The sequence below is a fragment of the Lasioglossum baleicum genome, chromosome 2 (assembly GCF_051020765.1).
Source record: "Lasioglossum baleicum chromosome 2, iyLasBale1, whole genome shotgun sequence".
NCBI classification, from domain to species: domain Eukaryota; kingdom Metazoa; phylum Arthropoda; class Insecta; order Hymenoptera; family Halictidae; genus Lasioglossum; species Lasioglossum baleicum.
In genome coordinates this window covers 16,139,758-16,155,690 of record NC_134930.1, presented here as the reverse complement: position 1 = coordinate 16,155,690, position 15,933 = coordinate 16,139,758, and the positions used below count along the sequence as shown (strand labels likewise).

Here is a 15,933-nt window from a genome sequence, read left to right as displayed (position 1 = left end):
TCAAAGTCATCAGTTGACCACATTTATATTATTGCGTTAGTTGTGTCTCATCCTGATTATTAATGTGTATTTTTTCAGATTTTTCGGATTATGGAAACATGTTTTAAAAAATTGAAAACCTCCAAAAATTCCAAGAAAATGCATGTTTTGTATTGAAGTACAATTTTTTTTTTAATTACTTGGAACAACTCTGGGGGGTGTTGTAAAAGAAATGTTTACAGGAGTAAATAAGAGCCACCCTAATAAGCAGTCTATGCTATATATGAAAGGTCTGAAAATAATATTTTCTAGCCTTTTTCTTCTAGTGTTCTAGTGCTTTATAAAATACATTAAATATACACACTCGATGTGACAAAAGAATTTATCGCAATGATTCCCAATGTTTGTTAGAAAACCCTCCCCAATATCGTTGAATCAAGAAAAATTCAATAATGTTGCATTAACAACGAATCGGCTGATGCGATTGTTAAACTGATTGATCGGATTTGGCATACTATGCATATACATTATATCTAGAAGAAGGACTTCAGAATACTAATTGGGAATCATCTGGATACGTTGAGATCACATTTTGCAGTTTTGAGATCGTTTTCAACAATAGTGACAATCGGATTGTCTATAGAAAAATATAGAATAGCAATAAAACCTATTCTTCTAAGGAAATACTGATTTACATCTTTAGAAAGATGTTCGGTTGACTAACAATTTCACACTTCCGTTTGCCGATTTCAGTTGGGAAACACATGCGATTTAAAATTAGATTTATAGTTTAAAAATCAATGTTTATATCTCTCCGTTTTTAACATGCCACTTTCATGTGCTGTTATATTTACTTATTATCACAGAGTTGAAACTTGATCAAACAGAATTGCAGTACTTAAACTCGAACGGAATATACATTTTAATAACACACTTACATATTTGAGTATTTCTCTCGTACAGTTTCTGATATTGTAATTGTTGATAAACACGCAGACTGCAAACTTTGGTGTTTCTCGTGAGACTGATGTAAGTTACAATAAACATCTCATAATCAAGTTCTAATAAAGAATACTAAAAAGCTGTCTTCAATTTGAAATTGCTAACAATTCGAAATTAATTGGAAACACCGTGGTACACAGCCAAAATGTTTACGTTCGTCGCTATCAAAAACAATTGTTTAATAAACGATTCGTCTCAAGGCGGAACAATAACACTGGAAATATTGTATATCTAGAAGACGAAAAGAAAACACCTCTCTACTTTATATTATACATATTAAAATATCAATTTCTGTTGCACTTTTTTATCTACCGACATCGTACAGACTGATTAGTAACTTAAGTCTCAAGCGCAATATACAGGGAGAGGCACCTAATTACACCGAAAACATCTCCGCTGTTCTTTTTAATGCAAGAAAATGTTTGGTTCGGTGGGGCAATTATTGTAACAGAGAAGTTATTTTTCTCAAAGTCATATTTTGCGATTTTTCAAGGTTATCGTAGTTTTTTCAAATGGAACGAACGGAGATATTTTTTACGGTGTACGTCTTAGGTGGCTCACCCTGTATATATCAAGAAAAATACATGGCAGCACTTTCTTCTCTCCGTTCCAGTAATTTAAATTCCGTACTTCTCGTTTGCGCAACTAACGTAATAATGCCTATGTAAAATTGCAATATAACGTGGAAGCATTACAATTATTATTGTGGATAATAGTTTAACGAATAGCAAATAAAATGTTTTATAGAAGTAGCTATCTTCGTAATAAACAAATTCGAAAATAATATAACAGTACATTTAACTATGTATAAACTGATAAAGATTATGGATTTTATAAGAATATATTAAATTGTAAACGGTTTTTCGCTGTAATATCGGTAATAAGCAAAGTCTGTGGCACTCTCCAAAGGAACTGATTGAATAAACGTCTCCTAATATTTAAGCCTTTCGCTGTCAACTAATAAACAGAAAAAAAAGATCGAAAAATGTTCGACATTTTTGTGATCTAAACTTCTTTTATTGTTGTCAATAATTTTATTTATGCTTGGTCCGACGTGTTTGAGATTACATATACATTAGTAATCGAGTCTTTCTATACAATGTGAATTAATCTCGCATTACTTCATCCGATAGTTGAAACTTTTGTCATAACATTTACACGACGAAAGGATTAATTATTAGGATTTACACCATTTCGATAACATGTAAAAAAAGCTAATACTCTAAACAGACTTATTGTATACACTCGTATACATTTATAAAATGTGTCACAGCTATGACACGTAGTAAATTAAATGCTGTATTTTTATGGTTGTTACAGACTTTGAAAATTCTTCTATAAATCCACTCAACATGTATACACTTCTCTTTAAGTCACCGGTGTTTACGCAAAAGCGTGAAGTCGTCTAGTTATATGAAACAAATATTAGTAATTCGCTACGTTTTGGTATAGAATCGTTGTACTATGAATAAATTAACCATGAGAGGACCATATTGCTATTGCAGACCTGAAAATGATAAAGAAGATATTAGAGTTCCTCAATTTTCAAAATATCAAATTTATCGTTCGTAATATATCGAAACTCTTAGTTAAACTTCATACCTTAAACATGATTGCGGCATCGTATTCACTTGATGCCATAACATTATTGCCAAGATAATGCTCCAGGTGCGTAAAGGACACAACATGGTAGCCAATGTCCCATACGCCAACCAAAAGAAGTAAGCCATACTTGCTTGCATCAGAACCAACAACGTTATTGGCAAGTGTTGCCAGACTGATTTATAATCGTGTTTGTTGATACTCTGTAATCTGTAATGTACATTATTCATTATTATATTGTAGATTATGGTAGTATTGTATTACATTTAGTTTTATACCACTAATTTAATTTTAGCAATTAATCCTGAAGGATTTCCGGGATAAAAACATATTCGTGCATCCCTTTAGGCTAACGGCTACCTGTGCACCCAATTTCAACTTTCTATGACTTCTGTGTTTCGAGATTTTTTTACAGTTACACACAGAGAACAGAGGAACTGGCAATTATATACAGTAAAGTCGCGATTCACATAGCTCCTGTCGCCTGTTTCGACAAGGGACAGAAATGGTGTAGGGAAACTATTTTTTATGACTGCGTCGACCGCACCGAAAGTACAAAAAATGCGGAACGTAGAGAAGGTCAGCATGTAAACACGGACCTCGCGGCAACGGAGGCAGCTCGAGCTTCCTGGCCCCTCGTGGGGATGCCCCCCAGTGGAACGGGTAGGCGAAGGGACAGTGATCGTGGAGATCCTCCGGAAGCTAGATCGCGACTTTACTGTATATAGATTTATTTCAATTCTGAGTGGTACCGTGTCTCACCGTTTGTCTACTCTGTGAGCCAAGATTAACGTAAGCGGTAGATGGAAAGAAAATAATTGAAAGAATCCATAAGCATAGGTGAAAGCACCGGGGAGATAAGAATTTCCAACGAACGTTCCCCACGCGAAAATTATGCCCGTATGATTATCTATTACTTCACCAATCGCCCAAGGACCTGTGAAAAATAAATTTCTATGAGAATCAGACCTTTTAAGACGATAACAAGTACGTCTCCGATTACTCACCGACTGTCAAATACAACGCATATATAACTAATGGAAAACACAAGCGATCAACAGTGGATAATATCCATAACTTCCGCAGCCATAAGTGAAAGAATTTTATTCTCAACCTGGGCCGGTGCATCTGCTTTTCTACTCGAGGAAACAATTTTTTAAATATCTCAACTACGCGTCTTTTTATTTTATATATAAATTTGTCTTCCATACTCTACTTACTTTCACACAATATGTGAAGGAAGCGTAGTAAACATAATGGAGCCACTAATAAGATCAACATCGTTCCGAACAAGGACTGAAACTATACGAAAAAAGTACATTGCATAATAATAATAATGATTATTATATCTAATAATTAGAAGTGTGCGAGAACCGATCCTAAATCTAGCAGGATAAGCATGATTAGCGACTTAAAATTTTCAGGGATCATCTTTCAACCTAAAAGCATGTTTTGCACACAATTCTAGACCCTTTGCGATCCGTCCCGATCCGATATTTTTGTGTTCTCGTTCACCTCTAGTAATAATAGCAATTGTACTGTATGCCACTCACGATATTGCTGACATTTGACATAAGTATTAGTCGAGGTAGAATGCGGAATGATAGACGAGACCCGTCAAGAGCAAAAGGCTGGAGAACTATTGTCTCTCTGCCATCTGAATCTACAGCTCTTACCTGCAATTCATGTCCAACATTAGAAACCGTGTGGCGTATGCCACATTAAAAAATTAGAGTATTTAATGATGTGAACTAAAAACAATATCATGTCTATGGACATTCATTGAAATGTATTCCTAAGAAATATGGAGCAGACATGACAATTCAAAAATTTCATTTACATCATTTCTTAACTACGCAAATTCCAGATTAATTCAGCAACAAACTTTAATCTTTTTTTTGCGTCTCGATAATGATCGGATGATTTTTGTAGACTTCGACGCAGAATAGAAAAAGTGAAGATTATTCTACTAAACTCGAATAGTATGTATCCCATCCAGGAATTTGGTTGTATTCCATTTAGAAGTATAAAGAGGTCCTTTAACGTGTTCGCATTCGAACCAAGCACCATCATCGAGCTGAACTTCGACGCTCTTTATCGGCGCTAATGAGAATGCCAGCACTCTATAATAACGACAGAAATTATTATTATTTTTTATTAATTTGAAGGCATTCTGTCATTTATTTTGCATTATTTCTGATAAACGATTGATGATCTAACTTTTTCTGGACGATGTTGTTAAAAAGCAAAAGAAATATTAATGAAGTTTCAATCCGAAGTTTTGGTCCTATTTACCGGACATAAGAAATTTGTGATAACAAATTAATTAATTTTTTTTTTATGCCGTAGCACAATAAAATTATTTTGTTATCCTCTGGTGTATCACAGTTTCTTAGCATTTTCTATAATAGGAAACGAAAAATTGCGTTGTCTTGAGAAATAAGTTTTTCACTAATGTTTTCTATATCCTTAAACAAAAATTATTGTAATACTCTTCATTTATATACGAAGGGGAAACATGGATTTTATTTTTATTTATAAAAAAATATTAGGTACCTCATTTTTATTAATTTCTAAAAAGTTTATTTTAAGATAACTGGTACCTTTACCCAACACAATAGCAATCCGTAACTTTTGATAAAAGACAAACGTTGAAATTCTTGTGGTAGCTTACCTGATGTGTGTGGATTTAACAATGGACAATACATTCTCCTTCCTAGGCATCATATATAAAGCATGTTTAGGATTGGTAATCAATATCACTGGCCACTCTCCATATCTGACATCAATAAAAGAGAACTGACCATGATCTACTGCTGCTACACGATACCTAAAAACATACGGAACAGTGGTCGTGTAACATCGATTCTTATTGAATGTGTTTTCAGAAGTTTTAATACGTGAGTAGGTACTTTACATTCTATTATCCTTCCAATCAGCTAATTCTAATTCTAGAAATCCTGCCTGTTGCAGTGTGTACATGTTTGGTACTGTTCCACCAAGCGTATGGTAATGCCCGCAAAGGTACACCATACTTTCCTTTAGTCTGCCTAAAGATAAATATCGAAATACATGTTTGTTGCATATAGTAGATTGTTAAAACAACTTTAAAATTATGTCTATCTTGCAACTCATTTACCTATGACATTTCTAACACCTGTACCGCTCTGAGAAAGTATGCAGGAAGTGGGATAGTGACCAAACCATATTATGTAGTCAGCATTATTTTCTTGAGACTTGTTCACCAATCCGCTTATAGTTCTTATTTCTTGATCATCCAGTACCCCGACAAAATTGAACGGCCTTCTCGGGCCCGGTTTCAGACAAGCGTCGACCGCGATAAAAGTGTACAATTCAGAGCCAATATTTATCGTGTACATGTAAGACCTCGGATGCTTTTTGCCTTGGATAGAATAGTTGGCATAGTAATTGTTGCTCGACTCGATGCTGACCACATTGAAATTATCTGAAAATATGAAAGTGTATTAACATATTTATAATTCGTGATTGAAAAAAAAATGTGTAGTTCATACCATGATTGCCTCTTACGTCTAGCCACAGCGTTCGTTTGCTAACTTCCGTCTCGTCTAACACTTGCTTGTAGTATTCCCATTCTTCTAATATTTGTTTCGATCCCATCTTGTCCTTAGTCTTCGCATCTGTGAGATCACCTGTTCAATCAAAACCCAAATTTAATACATATGCAAATTGTATATAGTGAAGCAGGGAGTTCCAACTTGTTCCTCTCTAAAAACAGCAAGATCCCCACCATTAATGTCGAGTTTGTGGGGAACTTCTATGGCTGGGCTAGTGCACAGTTGGGGCTCCTCAAACGTTTGCTTCCCCCACCAACGTTTCTGTCGTGTAGAGCGCACCTTTGTCAGTGTTTTGTGTCTTTGTTGCTCCACCATAATGGGGCGTATTGGAAGGGGACAGCAAGCTACGGTGGGGACAGCTTTGTCTCAATTGAGATAATTGTGTCCAGCACTGTTGTACAGCAACGATAAAGTCTAAGAGTGGGGGAAGGAGCGTGTAGCTCGCAAGCTACATGTTGGAACTCCCTGTTGTAAAGCAAAGCAAAATACAAGGAGAACAATAGACTGCTTTATGCGCACAGACATTCAGCACACATAGTACATAGATCTTCTAAAAATAGAATATCTGTCTGACTCTGTGCTCTCCTACGCTAAAATTGTGACTATAACTAAATGCGTTGCTTTAAATATTTTCGTTCTCACCTGAAGCAAGCACAACGGAAGGTTTAATGATATCCACAGTAACATTACAAAAATCCCTCAACTCTGATATCCTAAATGGGTCTCGAAATATGCTGATGTGTATGTCTGAAATCTGGAAACAATAGAACTGAATTTTTGCAATCGACACGACGACGATTAAATACATCGTGTCAGAACTTTGAACGGTGATTGGTTAATTAACGATAACGGGCTCGCGAGATTAATGATTCGGTAGATAATTAGCGCACACCTGTAGAAACCAAATTAGGTGGTCGAACGACACTCCAATATCGTAAAACTTTGGATGGGACCAATCTTCTCGCGCTTGTTTGTTGGATGGTGTGTCTTCCAAAACGTGAGTGTCGACATTGATCAGATCGGCAACATTCGCGACGAGGATCGACAGCATCAACACAGAAACCAGAAGGGCAACGGTAGATTTCGTTATTTTCATTTCCAAACGGGTTCGGTGAATGCTTCGCACGGCGGTTTTCTTAATACTATCGTGGTGCCATAGAGCTTTTTAGTAAACATTCGATCCGAGTTTGCCGAGGCCACCTGCTATCTCTGTGTGTTCTTCGGTGTTTACCAATTATCCGCCGTTTGTAGGTTACATTCCGTGACACAAGCGTGACACTTCGCACGAATAACTATATCGCAACTGGAAGACAATTTGGAATCCCGATCTCTCATACTTTCACCACAATTGTCGACTGATCGAGAATTATGCGTCGGCGTGTACACCAGTACACGCCATCAAATCTCTAATCATTGCGGACTGCTACGAACGAAATCACCTGCGCTTTGCGCATGACAGATCGTCATCAGTGGTGCTCATCCAGTGATGAGATATTGTGCAACATTTCTCGCGCATACGCGGTGATTTTAGCCTCAGTAAAGTAAAATTCTAGATAAAATGGGGTACCTTTAACACCCCGTAAAATATCGGTAATTTTCCGCCAATATAACGGCTCCAAGGCTCCACTACCTCGTCATTACAATATATACAGTTAGGAGCATAACTGATCACACACACACTAACAGAATAACTTTTTTATTGATGGACCAACGATTTCAATTTCTCTGTAAGGCTAGAAGAATTATAATAGTTTAGTAAATGACGTCTAATAAATAGGTTGAAAAAATGCATTTGATCGGAATTGTGAAAAACAATATAGTAAAGATTGATTTTTACAACTTTTTTAGCTGGGCCAATAACGAAAATTTCAAAGATGTGTTTTATGTAAACTCGTATAAATTATATTTATGTACGTTCTGAAAATTTCATTGAAATTGGTTAATTGTGTGAATACCGATTAAAATAAAAAACAATTTATTAACGACGATCACTATAATTACAATATTACATATCGCGTGTGAAAAGCAATATTTCACTTTATACAATACATTGTGTTCCTGGTTGTTTGTTGTTGTCTCTGCTGTCGCTCGAGGATAATTGTTCGGTCGAGTAGCAAAGTTGCCGGTAAACGTCCGAACGATCGCGCGGACGTCTCGCTTTCGCTTTTGTCTCTGTCTTTGTTTTAATTTTTTATCCATGACTTCGATTTACTTCAAAATAGAATCGCAACGGAAACGAAGATAGCCGGCAGTAACGACAATCCTAATTATAAATAGCAATGTTGTACGCGATAAAAACGCGTTTCCATCGAGACGAACTCGTTCTTCGAACGTGTCGAGATAGGATCCTCGCTCACTTTCCCAGAGTACGAGAGAGAGAGAGAGAGAGAACGACAGAGAGAGAAAGAGAGCGAGCCGGGAAGAACCGAAGACGATCATTACGAACAACGCGACTGCGATCATTCGTAGGAAAGACAACCACGAGCATGCTCGAATCGATTCGAAAATTTTCGAATCCTCGTTCTCGCAAACGGAAAGACCGCGAAACGAAACATATCTAAGAGCGCGTTTATTTTCGTAAATCCATCACAGACAAGCACGACGCGAGAGAACGAAATCGGTTGTACAACGATTACATCTTCCAACAAAAATTTTCACGCATTTTTCTTTCCCTCGATTGATTCTTTCGATATCTTCGACGAGATCCTATAACGTTTTATCAATTCCAATAAACGATACTCGAAAAAATGCTTTCCGTTCAAAAAGTATCGTTTACTGTGTAAACTTATACTTTCTAAAATGTTTTCGCGCGATTCTCTGCGAATTCTCTTTTTGAAATTGAGCGTCGACCATCCGCGTCGTTCCACTAAGTCAGAGGTGGGCACAATAGGGGCCCCTCAAACTCCTGCTTCCCCCACCAATCTCCCTTTTATGCAGCTTCCATGGTAAACGTCCTTCCTTCATCCTCCATGGTAACAACGGATGCTGGTGGGGGACACTGGGTGCTATGGTGGGGCAGTCCTCTCAATTGAGACAAAAATGCCCACCCCTGCACTACGTTCTCCTCGAAACCATTCGACTTTTATTCGAAATATTTTTCACTAAAATCGTTTCTCGCGCGTTCGCGTGCTCTGCTATGTCTGCGGTTGCAAGGAAAAACGTTGCTTATCACAATTACAAAAAATTTCAGTCTCCTTGCCGTATTTTAACGAGTCAGACTCGTCATGAAGATTTTGACAAAGTCTAACAAATATGAATGTTACGCGTTTCTTTTTAGATGAAATAAAATTTGGTTCGTTTGTAATTAATATTTAAGCATTAAAATAAATGTAGTCATAATATAAACTTTCTTTTCCCTTCTACGACATTTCTAGGGATAAAGACGTTTTAATCGCTGTAACTGTAAAGAAAATGCTACGACAAGGAGTTAATCGAGCTTCATAGTATAGGATTGACGTATTTATCCGACAAAAAGTCATGAAAAGAAATTCGAAATGCTCGATAAAAATAGTACAATCCAACCGATGTCCTGTGTCAAAGCATTAGTGATTAAAACTTGATTAAAAAAATGAAAGTATGTGACATGGGGCGTTCTTCCTAACAACCACAAATGTATACACGCGCATCGAGAAGGGAAACGAATCGGTTCTCGCTCGATTGGTCAAGTTCGCGCGACCGTTCCGCGAAACATGGTTCACCGGCCGTTTCGCGTTGCGAATTACGCGACAAGACAGAAGACGCATAGGCGTAACTCGTAACAAACAACACGTTTAGAAAGGTCCGTTGCTGCTCGGCCGGCGGCCATTTGGCTCGCTGTCGACGGTGGATTATTAGTTATCTCATTGTATCGACCAGCGCCGCGATTTAGCTGTTCCGTAATATTTACAGTGCATACCGACGACAATTACTGACATAATCTATTGGAGTTTTTTCTCGGAATACGTTTACATACAGACGGCGATAGCTAGTACGCGCGCGCACCCGCACATGCTCGCTTTCGATCGCACACTTCAGCTTGGACTTTTCGCGAGTCCTCTTTTCAACTCTTTTTTTTAACTACTTTCGAGTCTTTGAGACGGCGCATTTTTCGTTCGTGTCCATTCCCCAGGAAAACTGCCCTGGGAATACACATGTCCATCTAAATTCTTCGCTATCTTCGCTATCCTCGCTACCTCCACTGCGTTTCTCTATATGTAATGCGTACCGTTTACGTCCAGGGCACCGTACACTTGCTGCATACAAGGCATCTCGTGGCTATTGTTACTTTTTTTTTATTTAATCTTCTTCTCTTTAAATAAATAAATAAATTGCGTTTCGCTTCGTTTCTTTACTGGGTAGCAATTGGACGTCAGAGCATATATCTGTTCTCGACAACAACGAAATTACTAAATTTATTCATTTTTTTTCTTGTTCTCTCTTTCTCTCTCTCCCTCTCTTTCTTACACGCATACACACACGCACGAACGAACGAACGAACGATTCCTTTCCGTCTCCTTCTACGTTTGTCCGTGTCGTATCCGTCGCGTCGCAATTTTCTCTCGTTCGTCTCTTCGTCTTCGTTCTTCCGTTCCAGTCTCCTCGTCGGACACGCATTCGTACTTTCGCACGGAAACACATTCGTTCTGACCCATTCCGAGTTTTGTATCTACCGGTGCAGAAAATAGTTTGGCTTTTATCGTTTAAATGGTTCTTTCGTTTAAAAACATCCGACTTAAATGGTACTTCGTAAACCTAGGTATCCGGTATCGTTCAGTTATATTATAGTATCGAGACTTTCCTCGACTTTGCTCGACGGAAATGACAGAGCCACGCTACGCGCACGGCAGTGTTGAACAATCAATGACGAACACGCGTGACATTTCGAGTCACGCGAATGCACGGAAAAACCGGTTCAAACTGCATGTGCATGGAAACAGAACCGTCTCGGTTCGTGCAAAATACGTATGCGATTAGCCGTGTCCAATTTTCTTGGAGTTCTGTACCGTTTGAATTTTATAAAGGCTATTCTAATTTACAAGAAAGCTTGGAATAAATAAATCAAATACGGAAGTCCCGCGATCTAAGCCGATTCTCGGTGCTGTGACAGAGATCGTGAAGGGATACTATTTTTTTCATACGATCGAGGCCGCTCTAAACACAAAACGAAATCGTGTAGCGTTCGCGAGAGGTTCGTCGGGACGTTCGAACATGGATCTGAACAGGACGACTGATTTGTTCGACGATGAACAACGACAACGCCGCGACGCTCCTCCTCCTGCGCGTAGCGTTTAGGATTGGCTAGCCAAAGTCGAATAAAAGCCCGAATACGCTTCGCGGCGTTACAGGATTTTACCGAAAAAGAGAGAAGGAAGGGGAAGGCGTCTAGCGTCCTTTCAACGACGTACGAGACAAAGAATCGATTTTTCGACATCGGTAAGCTAAGCGCGCGGGAACGTTGTATCGTGACGGATTGAACAATCGGTCTGGATAAAGTGTTTTCCTTCTGCTGAAGTTAACATTTGCCATTTTCTTTTGCTTCGTCTTCTCCTTCTTTCGATACCGTAAGATTCCTTACATGTACGACGTAACGCTACGCGTTATCTAGCAACTTTTACGATTAGTACTATCGCTACCGTGGTGCCCTGGCTGTCGGCGAACTACAACATACAAACGTTAAATCGTTCACGGTGCTAGATTCGAAAGAAATCTATGTATCGCTCGACAGAATATGCAAGACAGAACATGCGGTGCACTATTTCTTGATTCGTGCATGGAATACTTGGCGCGATCCAATCGCAACAGCGTTTCGATCAAACGATGCTCTCTCTACCTGATGTTACGCCGGACGCTGCATCAGATTCGTCTGGAATCACGTAAAGCGTTCTTACCGACAGACATTTTCGAACCTAGGATGATCGGTAAACACGCGTTTCCTTTTTCCATTTAAATCTATTCTCCAGCGAAACGAATATAAAAGCTATGCATACCGGAGACCGATCGATTATCATCGCACCGGTAATTTCTCGATTATCGATTTCTCTGTGTCCTCCCTCGTTCCTTATTATCTACGTTCTATCCAGGGGTGAAGAGCGTTTCTTCTCCGTTTCATCGTTCGTTATGGATTGGGCTGCACGCTTCGAACGCGTTAGGAACCTTGATAAGGCAACGAACGAGCCCTGTGTGTCTTACGAGTCGAGTCCTCTTCCAGTTCCGCGTCTGTTCGCGTGTCTTTCTCATGGAATATTCTGCGCTGGATGAGCGCCGATTGGGTCATTCGGCTGTCGCTCGGCATACCAATGTGCATACATCAGATGCGACGAGTCAAAGTTGCCGAAAGAATCGGAATTTTTCGAGAAGATCGTTCCAGAAGGGTCTGGCCACGGAGCGGAGAAAGCCAGGATGCCTTCTGCCGAGAGGACTGTGCTCGACCGCTCAGCACTTACCTGAGAACCGACGGACCGACGGAGCCGTCGAAAAGCCAACTGGTTCGAACGACTTAACAAAATTAACAAATTTTTATCGTACCGATTACGTGGCTGCGAGCAAACGAAACGTTTTCAACGGCTCGCTACGCGCCACGGAAAATTTCGATCAGGGTACGTGGAAAAATGAAAACACGATCGAAACAAATTCGTACGCGACCGATCGACGGATGTCGGATATCCAAGGAAAAGACCGTACCGATCACGTTTCGCGCGGGACAACAGATTCGGGCAAAAAGCTCTCGGAAAGCACGCGTCGAGTTTCGCGCGTATCAAGAAACATTGAAATTTTCGCGGCAAACGTAGGGACAATCGAGTAGAATACAACATTCGTAAAGATCAGCATTTGTTAACAGACAAAATAGCAATTTGTATACAAAACTTTCTTCAAACAATTTCATATCACAGCACTAGCTATAAATACAACGTTGGAAAGAGAGCTAAATAGGAGAGCCGAGCCAGTGTTAGATTAAAAGGGCGAAAGAACGCATCGAATGAAATTCCACGGAAAAATAGTATGCACTGCGAGAATCGCGGGACCGAGGCTCCATCTTGCTTTTCCCAGTAATGCGTTCGCTGTGGAGACAGAGAGATATAGAGAGAAAAAGAGAGGGGAAAAGAGAGAGCTTATTACGTTGCACATCGACGCTCGGATGGAAACAATGTCGAGAGCAAAACGGAAATCAACTTTTCACAGTGTTTCGTAGCGTTCCGGAGAACTGCCGTTAAGAGTTGGTTCTTTGTTCTGGTTGCGATTCTCTGAATGCTTCGGTTCTTCCTTATCACATGTGCATCAATTTTCGCACTCGCTTGTTTACAAAACGTGGTTGTTGCGGATGTTGTTTATCGTTTGTCGTTCTCTGTTTTCTGGAAACAAAAGAACGCGACACAACGCAATGCAATGCGACACAACGCGCAACGCGGTGATCCTTGTCGTCGTCGTCGTTGTCGTCGTTTGCTTCCTCTTTTCTCTTGTTTCTTCTCCTGTTATTTTCTTGTATTTAATAGGGCGTCGCGATGATCGCATCGCGATCGCGCGTATATACATACGAGTACAAGAACGAATCACCCTCGACGATTGACCGTGCCGTATACAGCAGAAAATAGAACGGATCAGCCGTCCATTCGCGAAGCGGTCGATGACAGTGGAGGGTGCGGATGATGTACCAAGGCCGGAATACCAGTTGCGTCAGACTGCTGACCGCCGCTCGGAGCCGAACAAGAAATAGGGTGTTGCTATTTCTTGGTTGGCGTTCCCCGCTGCGTCAGGCCCTCGAATCGCTTGAACGTGTAATTGATGAACACCCAGTCCTTGTACATCACTTCTCCGTCCTGGGGCATCGGCGCGGATGCTGCAATCGATCAAATACGAGGTAATCGTCTAGTTTACCAACTTTTCGCAATTATTGGCTAGACTCTTTCCGAAATTAGACAGCGGATTTTATGCATTTATGACAAAAACGCGTTGGTGTAATTTAAAACATTGAGAACATTAGACGTATTACAAAATACTTTTATATTATTTTCAACCTATTCAACATATTACGAGAGAATATAAATTTCTATGTCACTGCGGTTTGTTGCAATTCGGGTGGAAAATTCTTATTTTGCATAAAGATCCGCTGTCTAGTAATAATAAATGTGAATACGATATTGGTAATTGTGCACAAAAGGTAACACCTCACCAATTTTGATGAAATGTGAATATGCTGTAAAGCCCAATATGCTGAACAATTTTTTCCTATACATGTAATCGTCGCTCAGCCTTTAGTACGGTTCGTACGGTAGTTGTTTATTTTTTTATGCACAACTACTACGATATTTCTTAAATCGAGAATCGAAACCCGTAATGCGAAACGTGCAGTACTTTTAAAAAGTAATGTACACGTCTACTCACGTATCTCCAATTTCACGTCCGGGAATTCGTCGAAGTTGGAGGTGTCATCGATAGACCGAACCTCGACCGGAATCGCTGCCGGTCTCTCCCTGATGTGTTCCCAATCGACGCCGCGAAAGAACGGTGCTAATTTCAGTTCTTCGATGCCTCTTTGCGCACCTACGATTTCATACGTACGGTTTTAGCTACTCCTCTATTTAGCTGGCTCTGTGCTTTAACGATAAGAGGCTCGATACAAGCTTAAGAAACGGTTTAAGAAATGTAAAGGTGGGATATCCTAAGCACGTCTGCACGAGGCGTTTTGCAATCCATAATCCATTTATCGTAACTTCCTGCTGTGTGTCCAGACGTGCAACTTAGCGTTCGTGACGGATGGAGTATAAGAGGCACCAAGATCGCAAAACGCTGCGTCCAGACTTAGGAGATCCCACTTTAATTAAGACCGTTGAAGAGCAAGGGTGTGTAACGGCGTCGAAATAATCACCTAATCTTCTGTCGGCTTCGCAACAGAACCTGATTATAGTATCCTTAGCTTCCTCGCTAATGGGAACTTCCGGTGGAAATACCAAGGTCTCTCTCCAGTTCATAACTTTTCTATACGTCTCCTGTGGATTCTCGCTGCAGAATGGCGGATACCCTGAAATTCGAAACAAACAGAGACGTGAAGATTCTCTACGAGAGAAAAGCAGAGAAGAAAAACGAAAGAGGAATTTGGTAACGGACGATTACCTATCAGCATCTCGTACATAATCACGCCCAAAGACCAACAGTCGCAAGCTGGTCCGTAACCGGTCTGTAAAAATACTTCCGGTGCTATGTAATCGGGCGTTCCCACCGTACTATAAGCTAGCGCTCTTCGGTTTCTTTTCCAGCTCTCGGCTCTCCTTTTGCTGTCCATCGCTCCGCCGCTACCGCTGCCGCAGGACGCCACTGTGCGAAACACGTTTTCGCATTGAAACCGCGTATCTTCGAATTCTTATTACAGATAATAGATAATAGTTGAAAAGTTAGGTTGTTCGTAACGGTTGGTTCGAATAAAAAGGTTTCATCCTTTTCATTCCCCATTTTTAACATTTATAGTGTGTTCGGTCGATCACGCGAATCACCGCGTATCGAGACATCGCTGCGCTCCCACGCGAATACTCACTGAAATCCGATGGTTTCGCCTGACTGAGATCTCTGTAGAAATCGGTTCTATGGGACTTCTTTAAACCCGTGCACAGGCCAAAATCGGAGAGCTTTATGTGTCCTCGTGCATCCAGCAACAGGTTGTCTGGCTTGATGTCCCTGCGGAGAAGGAGACGCACAGCGGTGAGTTCGACCGAAATCGTGGCCAAAAGTAAACAATTTTTTTTCGTAGTTAAAAATCTTTGTAGTAGTACTCTATTTATAAATG

At 40.0% G+C, this 15,933-nt stretch overlaps 2 protein-coding genes across 12 annotated transcripts in view; both read right to left on the bottom strand.

The window, feature by feature from the left end:
• Nucleotides 1-293: 293 nt before the first annotated feature.
• LOC143221599 (transmembrane protein 62) lies at nt 294-8,002 on the bottom strand. Its single transcript, XM_076447002.1, has 13 exons — nt 7,072-8,002; nt 6,822-6,933; nt 6,117-6,254; nt 5,723-6,049; nt 5,501-5,633; nt 5,258-5,413; nt 4,559-4,706; nt 4,137-4,259; nt 3,804-3,885; nt 3,591-3,719; nt 3,346-3,520; nt 2,584-2,793; nt 294-2,488 (listed from the first exon to the last, which is right to left on the bottom strand). Exons 1-13 carry the CDS (start codon nt 7,273-7,275, stop codon nt 2,455-2,457), a joined length of 1,971 nt encoding a protein of 656 aa, XP_076303117.1. The 5' UTR covers nt 7,276-8,002; the 3' UTR covers nt 294-2,454.
• Nucleotides 8,003-8,137: 135 nt separating this feature from the next.
• Trc (Serine/threonine-protein kinase tricornered) overlaps nt 8,138-15,933 on the bottom strand; it is a 62,217-nt gene continuing 54,421 nt past the window's right edge. For 10 of the 11 annotated variants that reach the window (XM_076447040.1, XM_076447011.1, XM_076447044.1 and 7 more), the window contains 5 exons: nt 15,685-15,824; nt 15,267-15,512; nt 15,022-15,174; nt 14,538-14,696; nt 8,138-13,992 (listed from right to left, as the gene is read on the bottom strand). In XM_076447040.1, coding sequence (XP_076303155.1) covers nt 13,877-13,992; nt 14,538-14,696; nt 15,022-15,174; nt 15,267-15,512; nt 15,685-15,824 — 814 coding nt within the window. In that variant the 3' untranslated portion in view covers nt 8,138-13,876. The remainder of the gene's footprint in view (nt 13,993-14,537; nt 14,697-15,021; nt 15,175-15,266; nt 15,513-15,684; nt 15,825-15,933) is intronic. The other variant, XM_076447027.1, reaches the window with a different exon arrangement.

What these genes read in the sequence shown, in the direction of transcription:
- LOC143221599 (XM_076447002.1), bottom strand. Translation starts at nt 7,275, where the DNA reads ATGAAAATAACGAAATCTACCGTTGCCCTTCTGGTTTCTGTGTTGATG. An exon ending in CCTTCACATATTGTGTGAAA is followed by an intron (nt 3,720 to 3,803) that starts GTAAGTAGAGTA and finishes TTCCTCGAGTAG; the next exon opens with AAAAGCAGATGCACCGGCCC. An exon ending in GCTCACAGAGTAGACAAACG is followed by an intron (nt 2,794 to 3,345) that starts GTGAGACACGGT and finishes TGTACATTACAG; the next exon opens with ATTACAGAGTATCAACAAAC.